Source organism: Amphibalanus amphitrite, unplaced genomic scaffold, assembly GCF_019059575.1.
Source record: "Amphibalanus amphitrite isolate SeventyFive unplaced genomic scaffold, NRLGWU_Aamphi_draft 001173F_arrow, whole genome shotgun sequence".
In the NCBI taxonomy this organism is placed as follows: domain Eukaryota; kingdom Metazoa; phylum Arthropoda; class Thecostraca; order Balanomorpha; family Balanidae; genus Amphibalanus; species Amphibalanus amphitrite.
Genome location: NW_024882667.1, coordinates 138,347 through 158,886, shown reverse-complemented (window position 1 = coordinate 158,886; position 20,540 = coordinate 138,347). Strand labels below are relative to the sequence as shown.

Here is a 20,540-nt window from a genome sequence, read left to right as displayed (position 1 = left end):
CAGTAGATCGATGCCTACATACAGGTCTAGAGATATTAATTGACTTATTCTAACAAAACAAAAGGAATACGACATCTTTGAATGCAGTTAATATTTTGGTGGCAATTACTTCGATGATTCCACAATATTTTGTCGCAGCAGCGCATGTCACGTCAATATTTTGGAACCTGTTCAAAATTTACTTTATTGATGCCATCGTAGCGCATGGGACGGAAGCTTGTAAGGGCAGTCCTGCTAGCGTACGCCTGTACTTCTCAGAAATAGAACATAATTTTCAATTACTCTTTTGTCATGGTCGGGAGTATTCCTCACAAAATTTCAACACCGCTATATATTGATGATTTTCGTGTAGTTTTGGTATATCTCCGGTGTGCTCTAACCGTCAGTTTATGAGAAAAAATTGTGTAGACGTTTGTAACTCTTGCAGCTTGACTGTTTCAACCCGGTAAGTACAAGCCTGGCCATTACCCTTGAAGGCAATAAACGAAACGTCGGGTTATTTTTGTTGTAACATCTTGCATATTTTACGAAGCCTGGCCATACAGAAAAAGCCTTTAGGTATACCTTCATTGTGCTCTTGGTCAATTGACAATGCCTCAAACTAATTTGCTGAGTTAAGTGTATTCATAGTTGTCAATTTAATTGCGTCCTAGTCTGCAAACTGCAAAGTGTGACATTAATGATGTGTTTCCTTCATGCGTGCTCAATCATTATTGTTCACCTAAGGCTGAGCCACACTATGCGTGATGGTCCAGGAAATAACGTGCGTGATCTGCAGATCCGTGATTGCGAGACTCCCTTGACATCGGTTTCTGCGATTTTCCAGAATTTCCGTGAATTATTGTATGCTGACATAATAATAACAACTATTAAATGGTTTCACAATAAATGCTTAATTTTGCTATCTTCTATACAATCTTATTAATGATTAGTTTATTTTGGTAATAAAACATCAAAAACACATGAAAATTAAAGAAACAATTATTAATTACGTCATTTGGATTGATATGGTGCGCCACCAAGTGCGCCAACAGCTGTCTCACGTCACGCAATCTTGCAGATTCTGCAAAAAAGTTTGTAGCTCTGAACTTTATATCGGTACGGATTACGGAACATCCTGACGGTCCTGACTATCCGGCATTTCCTGTACTAAACGTCCGGGATTTACTTGACTGAATCTGCGTGACCCCAGTGTAGCCGACCCTGTGTACTTCCTATCAGCTGAACTTGACCTGCGTACCGATTTTCTACAAAACCCGCAAACTCGCAGATCACGGACGTAGGATCCCGCATAGTGTAGCTAGACCTTTAGGCTGGTCATGTTGCATATAATATTGATTTGATATGGATATGAATAGCATTGTGGGCCATTGTGGGGTCGGAGGTGGAGTTTGCATAGAGCAGGTGTTTGTGTGTGCTCTACTGTGCTACAATGTTGTACTGAGGTGCTGACTGAGTGCTGCATGACAGGCAGGATAACCATAAGACAGGATCAGGATATTTGGTGAGAAGTGAATAATTGAATGGTAGGAAAGTGAGGAATGGTATTCAATGTTTTTCCATTTTTCACTGAGTTGAAAGGCCTTGAAATTTTGTAGCTCACATTTCTGGCTGTCTAGTGTGTTTTACTGTTTTCGTATGTCCCTACTTTAATCAGGTTTTTCATTAGGTATTCTTGGATAGGGCTATTGCGGTGGTTCCACCAACTGAAAATCATCTCCGTTGGGGGCTATATATTTCAACCACAGGAGTGGAGTAACTTTAATGAGGTTGATTCTCCTAAATGATGTGTGTTGTATGTATTGTATGATATTATTCCTTTGGTGTTTGACAATGACATTGTTTTCAATTTGGCTAAATGGTTGAGTGGGTATCTGGATCACATTGACACAGTAACTGGTGTTTGTTATGAATTATAAAGCTGGCCCATCATCTTATCTTACCCTGTCCAATTCAATGGCCGGTGATAGTTTCATAGATTGGTGTATAGTGACATGATTCTTGTGAATCTAGTGCGTTTCCCTGTTGCCGGTTTTATCTATTTTTTTCCGCTAGCACAAAATATTTTGGCCTGGAAAAGCCATTTCAGAAATGTGAAGCTTCCTTGGGCTGGATAGTGGATAGTGTAGGATGGAGGCATTTGATTGTACGGACTATGGACGGTGCGCCGCAGCGGCAGAGACCGTCTCAGTGAGACAGTCCGCCCTGCCGCCCAAACTAGCACCCCGGAGAGGGCGTAGTCTAACGAAAATGATGACCTGCTCTCACCACCGCGGATTAAACGTTACGGAACTTGCCGGCCGAGAACTCGCTGCCCATAGAAAACGGACGCTTTTGAGCGCATATATGTATTGCCGTTCGCTTGCGAGTAATTACTGATAAACGGGGAATTTGGAGCTTTGAGGCCGATGCTAAGCGCGCAAACTGCCCATCAAAGCTGGACGTGGTCCGTCCCACTCAACGGACTTCAACTGGCTGCGGCTGCTTCAATCGACCTCAGACCATCCCCATCAGGAGCCTCGTTTATCGAGCGCTGGAGCGGCTGAAATCGGGCCCTGTCCCGCATCCTGTCGGACCCCGTCCGGCCTCCGTCTATCTCTGCTGTCGGTGGTTCGTCACTGCTGCCCCGCCCGCGCCCGCTCGGTGGCGGGTCTATTTTGGAGTACCCTGCGCGATCCGACGCGCGGTGGCACCGACTCCGAAGCGGCTCAGTCGGTCGGTCTCGACGGCAAACTGCAATTGACACTCGCGGCCCGAGCTGCTCCGCTCCTCTCGGGAGAGAGCTTCTCACGTGAGAACTTTTCACGTAAGAGCGTCTCGCTCGAGGCACTCGTGACTGGTTGTGCGAGAGATAGTCCAGTCGGGGCTTAGCGTAATCCGACGTTGTCGGTGTGTGAAAGGTGGAAGAGTCACTGAGGTGCCGAGAGACGAATAGTGTTTGACTTTGAAACGACAGCTTGTTTGAGAGGGTAAGCTAATTCAGACTGCTGTTTGGAAGGATGATGCTGAGCCGTAATTTTGTGTCTGGCAATGGGGGTTCTGAAGTTCGTTTGGAAGTTGCAAATATGTAGGTTTCCTTTGCGACATAGCATGTAGCCCTTCGACGTGGGAGTTACCTTCAATATGTTACTCGTTTTTCGGAAACCTTTGTAGGTGCCGTATGCATCGTTTCTTCCCCCTTGGTAGTTTATTTATTTTTTCCTGTTACGTTGTCTTCTCTTGATTACTTTAAATTTTATCCACGTCGTTATTGATGAGATACTGCTCTGCATCTACCCGGTAGCGCATCCCTCCGGATGGCTGACAAGCTCCTCCCACCGTTTTCCTATCAATTTCCCCGCTGTGGGCCTGAGCACGTAACGAGGCGTCTGCAAATTGATTGCGGCACGGGGCGCCCGACACCACATTTTAGCGTCCGAGTTCCTCTCCCGCTGACAGCCCATCACTCTACCGAGGCGTGAAGGGGTGTCCGCGTTCCTGCGGAGATGGACAGATGCCTGCAGAGTGATAATCGGGCTGGAGGTGTGGTATACCTCGCCCCGGTCGGAAAGATGGTTCTCCTGTCGGGAACAGAGCTATTCTGCTATTTGGAGGAGTGCTTTGATACACCCAATGATGGATTTTCTCAGGAGAGCGACTCAACGAACTGAACGATGCCCTCAAAGCTGCAGAATGTTTTTGCTAAATTGTGTTAAGCATTCAATGTTTGGATTTTGTACATCCAACGAAAAGGTTGGATGCAGTAGGCGCAATTAGGATTTTCTCAGTTTTCCCTGTCCTTTTGGTGATATTTGCGCCAATTGTGTGACAGATCGCAATCTTGCATTGCTGTCTGCAAGCATTAGCAGCTTGAAATTCAGGACAGTCAACTCACACCCAATCGTTCTGTGTCCGTCCATAGGTACGGCTCTCGCGAGATTAAGCGGTAGGTTTTGCACTTTTACATTTCCGGTTATATCTCAGAAACTAATCGATCTACGATGAAGCCATTTTACACGATCATGGCCGGATGTGAACCAACAAGTCGATCGCATCTTCAACACTTAAAAGCTTAAGACGACGAAGATATAGCCTGAAGTACACTAAATTTTCTAGGTGCAAAACCTACCGCTAAAACCCGCGAGACCTGTATCTTATCCAATGATGAGTTGCCCACTTATTACGACCTTGACACCCTTCCAGAAGGTAACAGTCCCTTTTGATGTTTGATCCGCGTCCTCTCTGGCCCTTATCATCCGTTCAGTATCGGCTCAGCGCTCTGCTCTCAGTGACGTGCGCCTGAAGTTCTGATTCAGCACTGAACAGTCGACAGGGACTGTTTTGATTGGCCGAGCTGCTCCGGCCGGCTCGCCCAGAGTTCCAGGCGCCGAGTCTGGAGGCATGCCCTCGACTACTGCGCCGAAATGACTCGGGCGTGACTCATACGGTCGTGACTCGCATCGTGACTCGAGCTAGGAGGAGTCGGAGTAGTCAGGTGTTCGGTCGTTCTCCCTATACAAAAATGACTGAAGTCTGAATTTTGGGGAGGCTGTACGAACTCAAAATGCTGAGATACGTGTTCAAACTAACGACCGATTATTTCAATCCTTAATCCATTGGCTCCCCTTTTAAAGTAACATCTCTTAAACGACTAACCATGAATTAACTTTCCTTTTGATGTAGCAGGCTTTCGTTGAGCATGCTTTCGTTATTTTACGCATCACCTCATAATCACCTCAACTGAAAAGTCACGATGCTTGTGGATGTTGTTGTATGTATAAATATAACTGTAAAATATGATAACACGACGTCTTATTTATACTCCGTCGTGGTGATCAGACATTCAACTTCGATTCAAGGATCTATCGATCCGGTCTGAACTGACTACAAACGAAGGATGGGTTTCACTCATCAAATCTCCCTTCGTTCAGTGGCGCTCCTGTTACCACGCTTGGTTATGCTGTGCGTCACTGTTTCAGCTCATTGGCTCTGTGTGGCAATCACCGTTTACCGCTGTTCTGAATGCTGTGTGTGCTGTGTGCGTTATCTGCATTCAGTGGCAGCCAATGTGTATACTGCACTGCGACTTGAAGCATTACCTCCTCGCAGTCGCACCGGCGCTGTTTTAGCGAAAGATTGTCTGTAATTCTTCTGTACTTGACACGATTGCTTCGTTACAATTAGTGGGAGATGTGTGAATGTTGGGCTTTGTAACAGTTCCTCGAGTTTCGGTAATTGTAAGATCTATTGCACCTTTTTCCTGGCAATGACTTCCCGTCTTCGTTTCCTGAAGTCTTACCCGTGCACAGCAAACCTTCCGCGATCAGCTTGCTCTTCTATGCCAAATCGTTGGCCAAATATTGCTCCTTCGCACCATCTAATGTGTGTGTGTTTTTTTTTTTTGTCAGATCAAAACGAACTGTTGGGACCAGTTCTCTGAGTTCCCTCCCTCTCTTTCTCTCTTCCGCAGGATTCCCGTCTGCTCAGCGGCTCGTTGACGTAGCGGTCCACCGGCTCGGTCCTTCAGTCCAGCAGTCCGTCGGTCCGTCGGCCCAACAGTCCGTCGGTCCGTCGGTCCACTCGTCCGACGCTGACAGGCCGCCACTGACGCCGCTGACAGGCCGTTGCTGACAGGCCGCCGCCATGTCGGACGACGAGACCGCCAGTTCCAGCGTGTCGGTCTACATCTACGACCTGACCGCCGGCCTGGCCCAGAGGTTCTCACAAGCGCTGCTCGGTGAGTAGGTGTGAGGTTCTCACAGGCCCTGCTCGGTGAGTAGGTGTGAGGTTCTCACAGGCGCTGGTAGGGGAGTAGGTGTGAGGTTCTCACAGGCGCTGGTAGGGGAGTAGGTGTGAGGTTCTCACAGGCCCTGCTCGGTGAGTAGTCAGAATGTGGTGCTCTGCTTGGCCTGTAGTGATTACACAGACCCTATAAGATGAGTAGGCTGCGTGCGCTAGGAATTGTTATGGGCTATACATACTCTGAAAGTGAGTGAATGCCTGTGTTGGAAGGTTATAGTAAGAGTACGCGAATGTTTGGCTTGGGGAGTAGCAAGTCTGGTAACAGTATGCGAATGTTTTCCATGGGAGCCTCTTTGTGAATATTTTCCCGGTGCTGTTAGGTGTGTGTCTGTGTGCCGTGAGCCTGAGTCTGTTCTCTAAGGTCCCGGTAAATGCTGAACGTGCTCCAATGTGTTCCGTTGGGTGGGTTTGCAATGCTGTTACAAGCGCTGAGAATCAAAAGTCCGTTGTGCTGTGGGACTAGTTCTCTTCTCTAAAGTTCTGTGCACTGTGCAGCCATTCTGTTCGTTCCGGTTCGATGCCACGTATGTAGTCATGGCGATGTTTTCCCTCCATCTGAGTCAGTTACACTGTTTACGTCACTCTATACGGCCTTGTCTTCGTCAGTGTCTAGGCCGTCTCAGCTGTTGTCATTTCCGAGTTAGTTTGGTTCGGATGGTATAGATTACGACACAGATAACAGTAGTACTACTGTTGTTACTGTTATCTGTGTTACTGTACTGTTACTGTACTGTTGTTACTGTACTACTGTTATCTGTGATTACGATAGACACAGTCTGGGTCAGGTTCGATTGTGTCTGGGTCTAGTCTTATCTCATATGACATTCTCAGTTACAGCTAAAGTATGATCCATTTGGCACGCTTCAAATATTCGCTTAAAGCATTTTCGCAGCTTTCGCTCCTCTCTCCCGGCGCTAGATCTTTTGCTTTTTGTCTACGTTTTTCCTCATCAACACTTTTTGTTGTAGCTCCTGCTTCTCCTGTCATGCTATTTTAGCCTTTGGAGTCAAGACGGCGTGCAGTTCAAAAACTATGTTTTGATTGGACAACGCCAAAGTGAAAATGTCAGCATAATGTGTAGCCATCATCCGACGGATTCCTTTACTTCAACGTCTACCCCCAGGCCTAATGTCGAGTTATATCGTTTTTACTGTAGCTATCACGAGAGGTGATCACGATTATGATATTCCTTTGTCCAGTCTGTGATCTGCTCCCCTCCTATCGCTGCTCGCGCCGCACTGACGACTCTATGTCCTGTCCTCAGGTCAGCATGTCGAGGGGATTTGGCACACAGGCGTGGTGGCGTTCGGACGCGAGTACTTTTTCGGCAGCGAGGGAGTCCAGAGCTGCGCACCGGTTAGTGACGGGGATACCGGGTGGTGGGCAATGGGTGAGGGAAGGGGTGGATGATGGGGGATCTTGATGGGAGTGGCGGCAAGGGATAGATTGGTGACGTGGCGGGTGATGGGGGGCCTTGGTGGGTGATGATGGGATGGGCGGTAACAGTGGTGTGGGGTGTGGTCGGTGATGGAAGGGTAGCCGGGTGGTGTGAGATGGCTAGGATAGGTGGCTGGGGTGGTGGTGTGGGATGGTCAACGGCTGAAGGTGGGTAGGACGACGTGTGGCTGCTAGTGCGTTGTTGGGGTCATGGAAAGAGGTTGGTAGAAATTGACATTGTCGTGTTATTTGGCAAATCAGTTGAGAATGCTGGACGAAAAAGAAAATCGGATAAATAAGCGTGCAGTGTGCAGTAAGTCTGGTTAATTGCTGGCAGGGTTATGCACTTTGAGGTCGTTGCAACTTTGAGGTCGTCACAACTTCTTCACTCTTACACTAGTATGGAACCGAACTTATTTCATTTTTTGAGAACTGCAACAAGTAACTTGGTAACGGGATGCGTTGCAACATTGTGCCATTGAGGTGAATAGGTGATCATGTGTTTAAAACAACAAACACCTAAAGAACCTGGTACCGAAATGCGTCATTAATGGTTACATCTGCTACCAATTAAACTTGCTGTCATCGTAACCATCTTATTCACATCTGATAGCCCGGCTTCTGTTGTTTATTTGTCCGACCTCGGGTGACGTGGTATCTCCGTAATAGCGGTGTCTATTTTGGGCTGTCTTTGTGCCGCGTGCCACGGGGGCCGGGCCAAATCGGTCACTTGACCGGCCGTCCAAAGCCGACAGAGGTCAGCCGCTCTCGTCGCCAACCCTCTCCCCCTCTCTCCTCTCTCTCCTCTCTCCCTTCGCTCTCGCCCTCTCGCTCTTGCTCATGGCGGTGAGAGGCGCAACAGGAAGGCAGAAGATTTATTAGACCGTAATATCTTACCATTCGGAAATGTTGTGAAGTTTGTCGGGACATGTGCCGGCATGTGGAGAACAAATTGTCCGAGGTAGTCCGTAGACGTGTTTTCTTGCGGTATTTAAGAGTTAATTTTATTGGATTAGCGTCTAGTGATTCGGAGTCTAGGATGATGTCAAAGCAAGCTAGTCACTATCTAGCATTTCCTCATGACTGGAGCGTTTCGCTAGCATCCCCGTCATAACACATCTATTAAAGCAAGAAAAAACATGAAAGCTCGAGGCAGTTGGACATCTGAGCCGAGCTGCTATGCCTTCCTTTCTTACCGCAGCATCTCGTTTATAGCGGAAGTTCCCGACCAGTCTCCGTTTGATGTGCGATGGAGCGTGCTGAGGTGAAGTTCAAGGTCAGCTGCCGCTCAGCTGTTACCGTCCGGTGTGACCCGGCCTTAGTGACCCTGTCTGGGTGCGCTGTGGGCCCGTCTTGTCTGACCACTCAGTAGTTCTGGGCATTCGCCGGAGAGAAATCTAGTGTGACTATGCGCCTTGTTCTTTGCCGATAAACGTGTTGCAATACGTGATAGTGGTTCCAATCTAACTACTGTTTTTCGTAACTTTGAAATAGTTCGAAACCGTTTCGGACTTAGATCAATCTGGCTTTTTTTGTAAGTGTACCGAGTCAAAAGTCATATATTTCTAAGCGCATTGTTTTCAGACCTACCTAAATGCTGAATTCCCAACTACATAATGATTACATTTTCTGGAGTAACTGATGATCTTTTAATCGTACCTTGTCATCTCGTTTACAAACGCAGTTCAAGTCTCGTGAGTGCTGAAGTTCACAGTCCGTGTTGACTATGTAGACCTTCTAAAGGTTAAGCTGAGCTGGCTTGTGACCTATGACCTCGACCCCTGACCCCTGCCCGTTCCGCGGGGCTCGGACGCCTCGGCTGGTTCTGAGTCATCTCATACTGGGAGACCGAGAACGTCACAAGAACGGTCTGCCTCGGCCGAGTCTGGAGTGTCTGATGAATAGGTTCATATCAGGGCACTAAAGTTCATATCTGTCTCTCTTGCCGTGGATTTGCCTGCTAGTGCTGAGTCACGCAGGTGCAGGCTATAAATGCTGTTTTATTTAAAAAAAAATTCCAACCCCAAAATGGATGATAGGCTGTTTTTATATAGGTAAAACTGATAAGTAGCCAGGCGAAGTCAGTGAGGGGACCGGCCGTGCGCTCTAAATTCTGCCATAGAACTGGAATTGCGCGATCGGAGGGTAGGGCAGGGTCACCGCAACAAGCTTCGCTTAGCGGTGGCTCTGTCCTTGTGAATCCTTCCCATCAAAAGGTTCGGACTAATTTTTTTTTTAAGTTGTGTGCTGTCGATATGGGTAAGACCAATTCGAGTAACCCGATTGCATTTTCGCTAAATTGAAATGTAATGATATTAATTCATTTTCTGTTGACATTTTGTGCCAAACCAAATAATCTTCATTTTAGATTAGCAGCCATGCCTCTCTCCTTCCGTGGCCGTGTTCCGTGTGTCGCTCTATCAAGCATTCATCCCATCATTTACTTATTAAACTGTCTGCTGCTAGCATGTCATGCTCTTAATCCATCTGCTTCACATTCCTGACATGACTCAAATTTCCCACATGCTCCACGTGTCTCAAATTATCCGTATTTTCCGCCTGTTAACTTTGCGTGTCATCTGACGGTCACGGTATATGCCCTCCCTGTCAGCTAAACTCTAGCTAAAGCTAAACCCAGTCCCCCGCCGCGGTCCTACGCGTTGTCTCACCCCTCACCCCTCCCCCTCCCCCTCCCGACAGGTGGCCCCGATACCCCTGGCCGCGACGCTGGCTGGGGGTGGGGAGGGGGAGGGGTGACCGTGACCCACCCGGGGGTGGAGCCAATAGTAACAAGGTCACGGTCGCTGGCGCCTGTCCCCTGGTCGACCCAGACAGATGAAACTGCTTGGAGGGGTAGTGGGTCATGGGACGAGTGTAATGAAGTTGAACTGTCACGTGAGCTTGGGTGGGGTATCTGCCTGGACCGAGGTGAATTTGTAGGCATTTTTTGCAGTCTAGTCGTGTCTGTAGGGAAGGAGGTTGACGTGAACGAACTGCACTCACTGTATAAAGTATTGGCTCAATAAGTAACGTTTCAGGATCATTGACTTCTCTGCGAGTAAAACAACCTGCAGACTATTATTTCCAGGACATATAAATATGCATGCATTTTTGCAAGAATAAAACCGCGCGAAGGTTTTTCTCTATGTGTGACTAGCATGCTGCCTAGATCAAAGCACGTGTTGGTAAAGTAATTTTGATCCATAGGCGCGCAGTTCGAGTCCCTGCACGTGTGTCGCCGAAGTCCGGTGGGCTGTTTTACACCCATCAACTCTGACGCTTGGCACTAACTATGTTGTCGGTACTAAATCGAGCCAGACGAAATCGGCCTCTTCGTCGCAGTTTATATCGCGACGTCCTTAATCTAAACTAAGATCAGTCGTAGAAAATGCTGAATTTAAACTACTTTGTTTTTGTGACCACTTTGTTTATATTTATAGATATTATTGACATCTATATCGAGTGTAAACCACAAATGGCCTGACTGGCAACGCTGCTTCGTTTAGTTTCACTCCCTTCAAAAATATTTGCGAGAAAGGTTTGACCAATTTATCCAAGGCGAAAGCTGTTCGGCTAAACAGTCTCCCTCCCCACTCTCTCCCTCTCTTCCCTTCTCTCTTTATTTCCTCACCTTATGACTCAAAAGTTCAAAGGAATCAGTAGTTACCTTTTACTGGCCACTTCATCCGAACCGGTTCACTTTCCGGTGTTACGGCGTAGCATGTGTTTGATGTGATATGACACAGATTTGGCTGAGGGCACCATCGATACTGATGGGAGGATGTTTACCTGGGCGCGGCTGGGCCCGATCCGAACCCCGTGCCAGCGATGAGCGCCCAGTTTTGACGGGTAAACAGAGATGAATGTTACTGCAAATGAGCAGCATCCGGACCGAAACGGATGAGTGTGGTAAACAACAAACGTAGTTTTCTTATCGTTAACAAGGAAACCTAGGTACAGATGAGATGAGAAAGAGAAAGGTTCAGACAGATATTGAATAATTGCCGCAGGATTTTGAAAGGATTTATGCTTGTCAATCGCTATGAGTTGTTTTTCTTGGATTGCTGCTCCCTGGATTTTTCTAATAATAAACTTAACTTAATCCGAAGTCTCCACTCCACTAGCCGAACCGTCCTGTCTGCTCCTAGTTCGCTCGTTTGCCGCCAGTGGCGCTGGCATCGCCCCGCCGCTCTTCGTTTGAGAGATCGGCAAATAGCCCGGGGACCAGCGTGACACGAGTGACACGCTTTTTGTCACCTGTGTCTCCGTGTTTCTTGGCGTGCGCCCTGTGGGGTCGAGGCGGGAAGCTAGCGTCGGGGCCGGGGGAGGGGGCGGCTGAACGCGTGGGCGGGGCGGGGGCGGTGACGGAGGCCGTATGTATGTGAGGGGGGAGGGGGGGGGGGGGCGGAGGGCTCTTACGGCCGAATGCGGAGGCGGGGAGGTGGGAGGAAATAGGGCGGCGACAGTGTCATATAAGCCGTTTTGGATGATCCACCAATTTTTCAGAATAAACTTTTAAACTGTTGCTGAACGAAATGAATGTACAATTTTGAAAGTGTAGTTCGCAACTGCCAAAATCTGTGTCATTTACTTTTGATAGATGTTTTGCTGGTTGACTTCCCACCAGCTTTTACCAAAATCCTGGTGGATGAGTAATTGGAACTATTAATTAAGTAGGTATGGTCCCGTAATTCAGCAAGACAAGACATTCCTTGTGGCTCGTTACATCATCCACAGAAAGTTTCCATGTTACTTTGTATGTAAGTTTTCATTCTCCGACACTTGGTGCATGGAACGCTGGGGCAGCTAAAAGCGGGGGCGGCGGGGGCGGGTCGGTGGTGAGAGAAGCCATGGCGGGGGCGGGGGCGGTGAGAGAAGCCATGGCGGGGGCGGGGCGGCGGCGGATGCCTTCGGCTCTGTTTGCCAACAGTGGAGCTGTGTTGACAGAGTGATTGCTGGCGGGTCGCTCGCGACTCGCGAGGTTTGTGCCGCTCGAACAGTGCCGGAACGCTGTGTGTGTTTGGGTGGGGCCGCTCGCTGGTAGTTGTTGATAAATAACGTTCCTCACGTCTCAGGGCAGGGCCCACTTCTCCGAGCACGGCTTCTGTGGTTTATACGAGCGTCAAGTCTGGTATTCACTCAACTATTTTGTTACGTGTAGCGTGTACCTGCTACTACACCCTTAATTGGTTCTCGATGTGCCTCGAACGTAGGTAGGTGCTCCTCATCTTGATATTGATAGGTTGTACCGTGTCGGTTAATTTCAATTCACTTTATGTCTTTCTTAGTATCTTCGAAATGTTGATGACATGCCGTCTAAGGACAGGCGAGCACAGATCAATATATCACAAAAACACACACAGAGCTCCACTTGACTAGTTACCGTTTGTTTTTGTTTTGTTGGGTTAGGCCCTTTCGGTCAATTGTGACCATTTCAGAGCCGGAAGGATGATAGGAATTAGGGGGAGACATTGGTCTGGGCAGGCACCCTAGTGAGTCACCGGGGCTGAGCCCATCCCGAAGGACAGGCCGGCCAGCCCCAAGGTACTCACTGCACCCGGCTACGGGGTGCGCTCCCTCGGGAGCAGCGGTGCTGCTCCAAGGGAGCAGCCCGCATGAGATAAAGTTGCCTGTCCAGCCCGGAGGGGGGTTGCGGCGTGGAGGAGAAGGATTTCTGCATCCTGAGGATAGAGGCATGGAACGGTGACTAGTTACCGACCAGGCCAATTCAGGATCCTCTATTAGTTATTACAGTTTGTCTGGTGGAGTTTTTCTTGTCTTGCTTTCGTCGACATTCTTCGTTAGGGAAGCGTAAGAAGTCACCAACACTTATAATTACTTGCGTTTCTATTTTCAATATTATTTATGGTGAGCCAGTATTAGATGCTTTCCCAGTGCCCACCTCATAAACCCTTGGATTTCACGTTTGTCGACGTTTTTCGTCAACAGCACCGTCTACCAGGAAGTTGTGAAGCGCTAGTTCGCCCGTTGGCCGTCGGTGGCGCTGAGGCTCGGCTGCGGCGGTGGCGCTAGCAAACGCCGACCTCAGCGCCTCTGCTTACAAAATCTAAGCAGATGGCGCTGTCATAGCCGCTGCGTCCTTGCAGCGGGGTGCAGCTTGTATTCGGTGTGATAAAACTTTTCTTGGTAAATAAATGCACAAACCCTTGTTCTTCATCGTGTAGCGTTAATTGTAGATAAATGAGCGCGCGTGCAATTTCGATTTCTGCACCCGGTCAATTCAAGCAAAGTCGGTCATGTTAGGTCGATTCAGAAGTTCGGAGGCCACCCTTTGGGGGTCCTCGCGTCCAAAAACATCGCCCGTCCCACACATCAATCCACGATTGTCGCCACGACGCGGGGTTGGCTGAAACTCCGGTGTGGGGTGTCACCACTGATTTACACTGTTGTTTGTCCGTCGCCGGGGTGTAAAACAGGGAGACTAGCGCCCGAGTCGAGAGAATGGTCCACTTCTGAGAATAGCTGCTGACCTGAAAACTAGGAATGCTGTTTTTATGATTCATGGAAAAGGCAGTTTTGCAGCAATCAAAGGAATTTTTAAAGTGTTTGTACCAAAGTAATGCCCACCCTGTCAAATGTTTGGAAATGAGGACGCACCTTACGAAGTCCAATCATTGAGATCTTATAATATAAGATCTGTATGAGTTCAATATATCTTATATTATAAGATCTCTATGAGTCCAATAGGGTGTCCTGAAACATTTCAGCGTGTACGACGTTGAGCCCGAAATAACTCTAGCAGATTGTCTGCAGCAGTTGGCAGTCGATGTGTAGCCCTGCCCTAGCGGGGTTTGTTGTACCTCAGGCACAGCGTCAACATTGCAGGCTATAGAGTGAGGTCCGTTGTCACTCTCGAGGTTGTAAAATCCGCGGCACCTTGGTTGCAGAAGAGAAACGGTACCGATTCTGGACACTCCGCTGCGTATTGAACGATACTTCATCTGGCCATACCCACCCAGCCTCATCTATGTGTCGCAATATCTCGATCTGCCCTCTTCCGCCCTCCCCCAGCTCCACTCCTGTCCGCTCAGCTTCATTGGCGGTCATCTACCTCGGACATCGGCGCCCGTGCCCACCCGGAAACTGACACATGTCCCCTCTCCTCTCCTCTCCCTCCCTCCCAACTCTCCCTACGTCTTCCTCGTCGCGTCGGGCGCCGGTGGCTGTGTTCCTAGCTGTGTCGGTGGCGGCGGTAGCCGGCGGTGGTGGCTGCCAGGTCTATTCTGGTCCGCCGCCGGTGGCCGGGGTACCGCCGGCTGCGACTCGCCCGCTGCCGGGCACGCTCTCTCGCTGCCGCGCGGCCGCTGTGAGCTGAACGAGTCGGTTTGAGCTGAACGAGTGCACGCCGGGAACAGCCAGGTGAGAGCGTGGTGAGAAGGATGTGAGATGAAGTGGTGGATGTGTCTGTGAAGAGTGGAGTAGACGCGGAAGTGGTGCAGGAATTGAAGACAGAAGAAGTGGTGGTGGTGCAGGGCACAGGCTGACCGGTGAATCGGCTCAAATTTCAGTCAGAGGGGGCTTTAGGCCAAGGAAGAGGAGAAAGGCGTTGGTAATCATAGTTCATGAGAGGCTTATGGTCATGACTTTTGTCTGCGGTAGATAATTTTTACAACTTGTGAGTTGTGCGGCCCGTGGCTTTTCAGAAATAGTCTGTCCTGTGTGATCATCTCAGTTTTATCCTGGCTTTCCGCTGTGGCTCCGGCCTACCTCGGCAACCTCTTGAACTGGGAAGATTTGGCATTTCTCTGTTGGTTGCATTACAGAGTAGCGTGTGCTTGTGGTGTTTCGGCTCTGCTAGGGGCGACGTGTTGCGAATTCTACCCGGCTTCGTGGTTTTCTTTCTTTAAAGTTCATAGGTCTTTGTTTTGTTTATGGTGTTTGTATGTGCTTATCGTAGAGCCTAATAATAATGGTCGCATCCTTCGTTTCATACAGGCATATCTTCATGAAGGGAACCCACTTCCTACTTTAAACACAGGAAGTATTGTTGGTGATCCTCAACCTTTTCCATTTTTCCATTTTTACCCGTTGGCTGCCACGAAGGCTCACACTTCCCTGCAAGGCTGGACCGGTGACTCCAATATCCACCTCACCCGGCCGGCTGGTAGCCGACTCACCCGCCCCCTGTGAGAAGGTGAGAGCGGTGACGACTCACCCGCCCCCTGTGAGAAGGTGAGAGCGGTGACTCACCCAGCCGTTCGGAGGCGGCAGAGCCGGTATTCCTGGCAGCTGGTGGCGCCCCGCCCCCTCACCCCTCCCTGCTCCCCCTCCCCCTCTCCTGCTGGTCGACCCGAACCGCCGCGCCTGCTGATGACTGTCTCAAAGTTAGGTGCTCGTGCTGAAGGTGTATGGGTGGAGTTCAACATGGAAGTCTAAACGTTTTAATGACGACTTCAGTTTTACTGCAATCTTCTTTTGGGCATATTAAATCATAATGTTAGGATATAAATTTTTTGTGACATGGGAAGTGTTGCTAATGAACGTTTGATATGAGGCAAGAATTCGACTTACATACAATGTCAAGATCATTTTTGGACTGCTGTTATGTAACCCTATTTCAGGCAAGATAAGTCTCTGCCCATGGGAAACAGTTTTTGTGTAACGCCCTTTTGTCCTTGGACAAAACACGCCTACCCACGAAGTGAATTATTTCGCGCACGGCCGTGCATCCTCGGTCGAGCTATTGGCGTGGGCGGGGCTGGTAAATAGTAGCCGATCGGCGCGGTATTTTCGGTCAGCGCCCGTTTATCTTGGAAGTAACAGGTGGAACGGTCTGGGTCGGAGATGTGGGGGTATTTGGGGGGGGGGGGGCAGGGTGGCTGGGGCGGAGGAGGGGTAGCTGTGACTGGTGGTTGAAGGTTGGAGCAAACTGATGTGTTTGTTTCGGGGTGGAGCCGAACCACCTGTTGTTAGCAGACGAACTCGGCTGCTCGGTAGTGGGGAGTTGGTTTGAACTTTGAAGGCCAAATTATTTCACTGCGTGGTACTGCTGTGATTCCCAGGGCTGCTGTTTTACCCAGAGCTGCTTAAAATAGCCTCTCACTTGTCTTGCAACTTCCCATTGCAATGCATTGTATTGATTTATGACATGCCATTTTTCCTGCAACAAGAGGCTATTTCAAATCTAGTTTGTGATTAGATGAAATGTAAACTATCGTGGTATGCCATACCATGTTTGTCATCTTCGAGTCACCCCGCGAGCTCTCTTGCCGTGCGTTCTTGGCATGTGCCATCTGACGCATTTGACAATGTCCTCTGCCTTTGTCTATCACAGGGTAGGACGATGCTCTGTATGTATGTCATCTGTGTCATCTGAAAATCTGACAATGTCCTCTTCTTCTGTCATAGGGCGGGACGATACTAATGTGTGTCATCTTCTATGTCATCTGATAATGTCCTCTTCTTTTATCACAGAGTGGGATGATATTTTGTGTCATCTTCTGTGTCATCTGGCAATACAACAATATTCTTCTGTCTCTGTCTAGCATAGGGCGGGACGATACTATTGTGTCATCTTCTATGTCATCTGACAATCTAACAATGCCCTCTTCTTCTGTCACAGGGCGGGACGATACTCGGCGAACCCACTCGCGTGGAGCGTATCGGTGAAACTGAGGTGCCTTACCAGCTCTTCTTGGAATACGTCTTCGGACTCGGAGAGAGCACATTCGCGTGAGTTACAATGGAGGGTGGGGCTTGAGTGTGTTACTGGGATGTCAGTGGGGTGCCACTCTGCATTATCATGCCTCTCATGCCTCCTTTATGCTTAGTGGTATGGTGGAAAAGAGTGTTGGATAGTAGAGGGAAGTGTGAGATGTATCTTTTTTTCTCGGTTAGAGAAGGGACATGACGTTTAAAGTTCTTGTTTCCTTGTTCATTTGATGGTTAGTTATGCTAGTTTGTGCATACTCAGATCTAGTTAGGTGTTAGATAACGGCTGGTCCTAGTACGCTCTAGTTAGCTAATGCCTGGGCCAACTTTCCCTAGTCGGTTTAGGATGGGGAATAACACTCAAACGAATCACTTGATTAATTGCTTTTAAAACGATGTTGGATTTATATTCAAAGCTTGACGTTTTTCAGAAGGCAAGAGACAAGAGTGTTTATTTGGCATGTCGTGTTTTACGCCTTGCAGGCCGGGAAAGTACAACCTGATCGAGCACAACTGCAACAACTTTGCCGACGAGGTGGCCACCTTTCTCTGTGGCCACGGCATCCCAAAGTTTATCCTCACACTCCCTGACGAGCTGCTGAACACGTGAGTATCAGGGAGGAGGGGAAAGTCGGGAAAGTGAGGGAGGAAGACAAAGAGAATGAGAGTAACGACGGAGAGAACGTAATAGAGTTTTCAGTTTTTCAGGAATTGTTTTTCTGTCAGTTCATCAATATTCTTTTTTTTTTTATTTCGCATTTGTAATTTTATCAAGCTCTACCTATATTCTCTACAGTTGCCTTGAAAAAAAAAACATGTTTTCTAGCACTCCCGACGTCCCTGAGAAGTGAGAACTTGCCTTCATGCAACTGAACTTCAACTTCATCCATGGACTTACTTCTTCGCAAGCAGCATCCCAGTCTGTCCTAGCTAACCCTCCCCCCTCTCTCCCCATTTTAACCCCTCTGACCCTCCCCTCCTCCCCCACAGACCCCTGTCTCCTCCCCCACAGACCCCCTGTCTCTCTCAAGCAGCATTCCAGTCTCTGTCCTAGCTGACTTCCCCCCTCCCCCTCACCCACAGGCCCCTGGGTCAGACAGTCGCCCCGCTGCTCGCCAGTTTATCCCTGAAGCGTAGCCCCAACGACCCGTTGTCCGTGCCAGTGCGGGACGTCAGGAGCTCGAACAGAGAGGACAGTCCAGACTTCGTGGAGCTCAACCAGCGAGTCGAGGAGATCCGGTTAGTAGAGCGGGGAGTGGGCAGGGAACTGGAGGAATGGGGGACGGCTGTGTGGTGGTGACGGTTCGTTGGGTGATTTCTTCTTAAAAAAAATATATCAGTGATTGGCCCTGCGAACAGCCTTTACAGTTTGCATTTCATGTAGGTGTCGCTTGAAGTAATTCAGCTGAAATCCGTCCACACATAGTGTATGATTTGAAATGCATATTACTCCGATAAATGGGCATGATTTCCCATATGTTTGCACTCACATTACCACAGCGACATACGCTTTTATCATACAATTCCATCGAGCCTTTATTTATTATTTATTAGCCTTATATATTATTACTTTACCGTACGCAACAGCCACTTAACTACATTGCACGCATGTCATGTTCATTACCATCACCAAACCGGCCTATACCGATGCTGACGGGTCCGGCCGGCGGGCTGTCTCAGCAAACAGAACCAACTGCTCGACGAACGGCGCAGCTCGCTCAGCGAAAAACTCCACAAGGCTGAGAAGAAGAAGAAGAAGCGCGACGGCAAGTCGCACAAGAAGCGTCGCTCGCGGGCTGGCTCTGCGGACCTTCTGGACGTAGAGGAGAGCTCGAGGTCGGAGCAGCGTGTCGGGTCCCCGCGCCGTGTCACCTTTAGGTACACCCGTCCGTAGTTACCTACCCTGTGGGAGGCAGCGGCGGCGGCGGCGCAGGGGCAGACACCTTCTGCGTGGTGGTCTCCGTAACGTACAAACGTTCTTAGTCTGTCTCAATTCGTTAAAGCCCCCAGATATCATGTTAGATTTGGGCATATTGTCAAACTTGGTCCTTTAAGGCTGCATTAGATTCTTTGAGTTTGGGACTTGTGTAAATTGTCAAAATTATCATTCGGTATCTAAGCATAGAGGTTCATTTGGTCTGGTTTGGATTTTACCTTGACCTTTGAAGCATCATTTATCCAGCCGAGGCATACTTCGAACGTGTACACCTTAACCTGAGCCTATTTCCAACGTTCTGTTGCCCACCGCCGCCCGCCGCCGCCGCCCGCCGCCGCCGCCCGCTGCTACTCTGCAATGCAGTGCAGTGTCAGGACTCTGCTTTGTCGCCCGCCGAAGCGGCAGTAACGCGTCCAGCCGCTCCACCCTGCCAGAGCGGGCGCTCTTTGGAGACGTGGCCAGCTCCGAGAGATACTAACACTGAGCTCCAACATGAGTGAACGTCCCGTACTACCAAGGACGATTTGTGCGCTAGTTTTGTGCAGTTTTGTCGACACTAAGTGGTAATGGTCCTGTTTTTACTTACACACTGACGTGAAATATTGCAGTGAAATCTATCTGAGGTTTGGAATAATTTATTATCACTAGTGTGAAGTCTGTGGAGCACTGTGGAGTTATTTCATCCTCCAGTGGGTACTTTACCTTTGTTGTGGAGAGGAGCATTGCTCTAATGGTTGTTGCATGGTATTTATCCATTCTAGTTGTTTCGTACCTACTGTTTTGAGAGAGCGTGGTGTGTGATACAATTTTACTAACGTGTGAAACTAACATCGATATTGTTTGAAGAATATTGGCATTGCATGGATGCCCTTTTGATATCATAGCGCTGGTGATGTGCTGGTGCTTTTGTTCATTGTTTTTTTTTTTTTTACATCATTACAGTCTTGTTGACGAACTGTGCTTATTCATTTGTGAATGTGAAATGATTGATGCTGTCGTCATCTGAATCTGATTTGTTCTTATAGTTCGAATCATGTGCGCTGCTGATTTATGTTCCATGAATCTTACCCGTTATTGAGCTACCTATGCAATGTGGCGCCGACGGGGAAGAAAATGTTTCCCTGGGCTATAAACAATGTTATACACTTGTCACTACAATTTTCCTGATCTGTTTGAGCCCCTTCAGTGCCCCTAAATAACTCCCAAACCTTTACCTAACCCCTGGCCGGCCTCTTACCTTAACCTGACCTAGCTTCTGACTAGTCTGACTTGAACTTCAGCCAGTCTCCTCCCCCCCCCCCCCCCCTACAGCCAGCCGGAGGAGCCTCGGAGCTCGGCCTCCGCTCTGACCCTACACCTGGCCCTGACCAGCCCCTGACCTGACCCTGACCTCTAACCTGACCTTCACGTCTGACCTCTCACAGTCAGCCAGAAGAGCCTCGCGGCCCGGCCGACGGTCAGTGCGGAGCCTCCAGCTCTCCAGAGCTCAGCTCACGGCCGCCCCCAGCACCAGCACCAGCCCGCTCAGCACCAGCACCACCTCGCTCAGTAGCAGCCATGTCTGACGGCACGCCGCCACCGCCGGCCGAGACGCGTCCCCCGGCCCCGGGTGCCGAGGAACCGGAGCCAGAGAAGCCGCGCATCCCGCCCGTCGTCTTCAAGGATGCCGTCAGTGATGTAAGTAGCAATGAGGGGAGCGTAGGGGGAGGGGAGA

General features: G+C 49.1%; 1 protein-coding gene across 15 annotated transcripts in view; it reads left to right on the top strand.

The window, feature by feature from the left end:
• The first annotated feature begins 169 nt into the window (after positions 1–169).
• Positions 170–20,540, top strand: part of LOC122370842 — a 42,487-nt gene continuing 22,116 nt past the window's right edge. For 2 of the 15 annotated variants that reach the window (XM_043346787.1, XM_043346785.1), the window contains exons 1-8: positions 312–445; positions 5,450–5,716; positions 7,046–7,137; positions 16,802–16,911; positions 17,374–17,496; positions 17,974–18,129; positions 18,571–18,768; positions 20,251–20,503. In XM_043346787.1, coding sequence (XP_043202722.1) covers positions 5,623–5,716; positions 7,046–7,137; positions 16,802–16,911; positions 17,374–17,496; positions 17,974–18,129; positions 18,571–18,768; positions 20,251–20,503 — 1,026 coding nt within the window. In that variant the 5' untranslated portion in view covers positions 312–445; positions 5,450–5,622. Of the gene's footprint in view, positions 446–2,713; positions 2,970–5,449; positions 5,717–7,045; positions 7,138–16,801; positions 16,912–17,373; positions 17,497–17,973; positions 18,130–18,570; positions 18,769–20,250; positions 20,504–20,540 lie in introns of those variants that run through there. The other 13 variants (XM_043346784.1, XM_043346783.1, XM_043346782.1 and 10 more) reach the window with 10 other exon arrangements.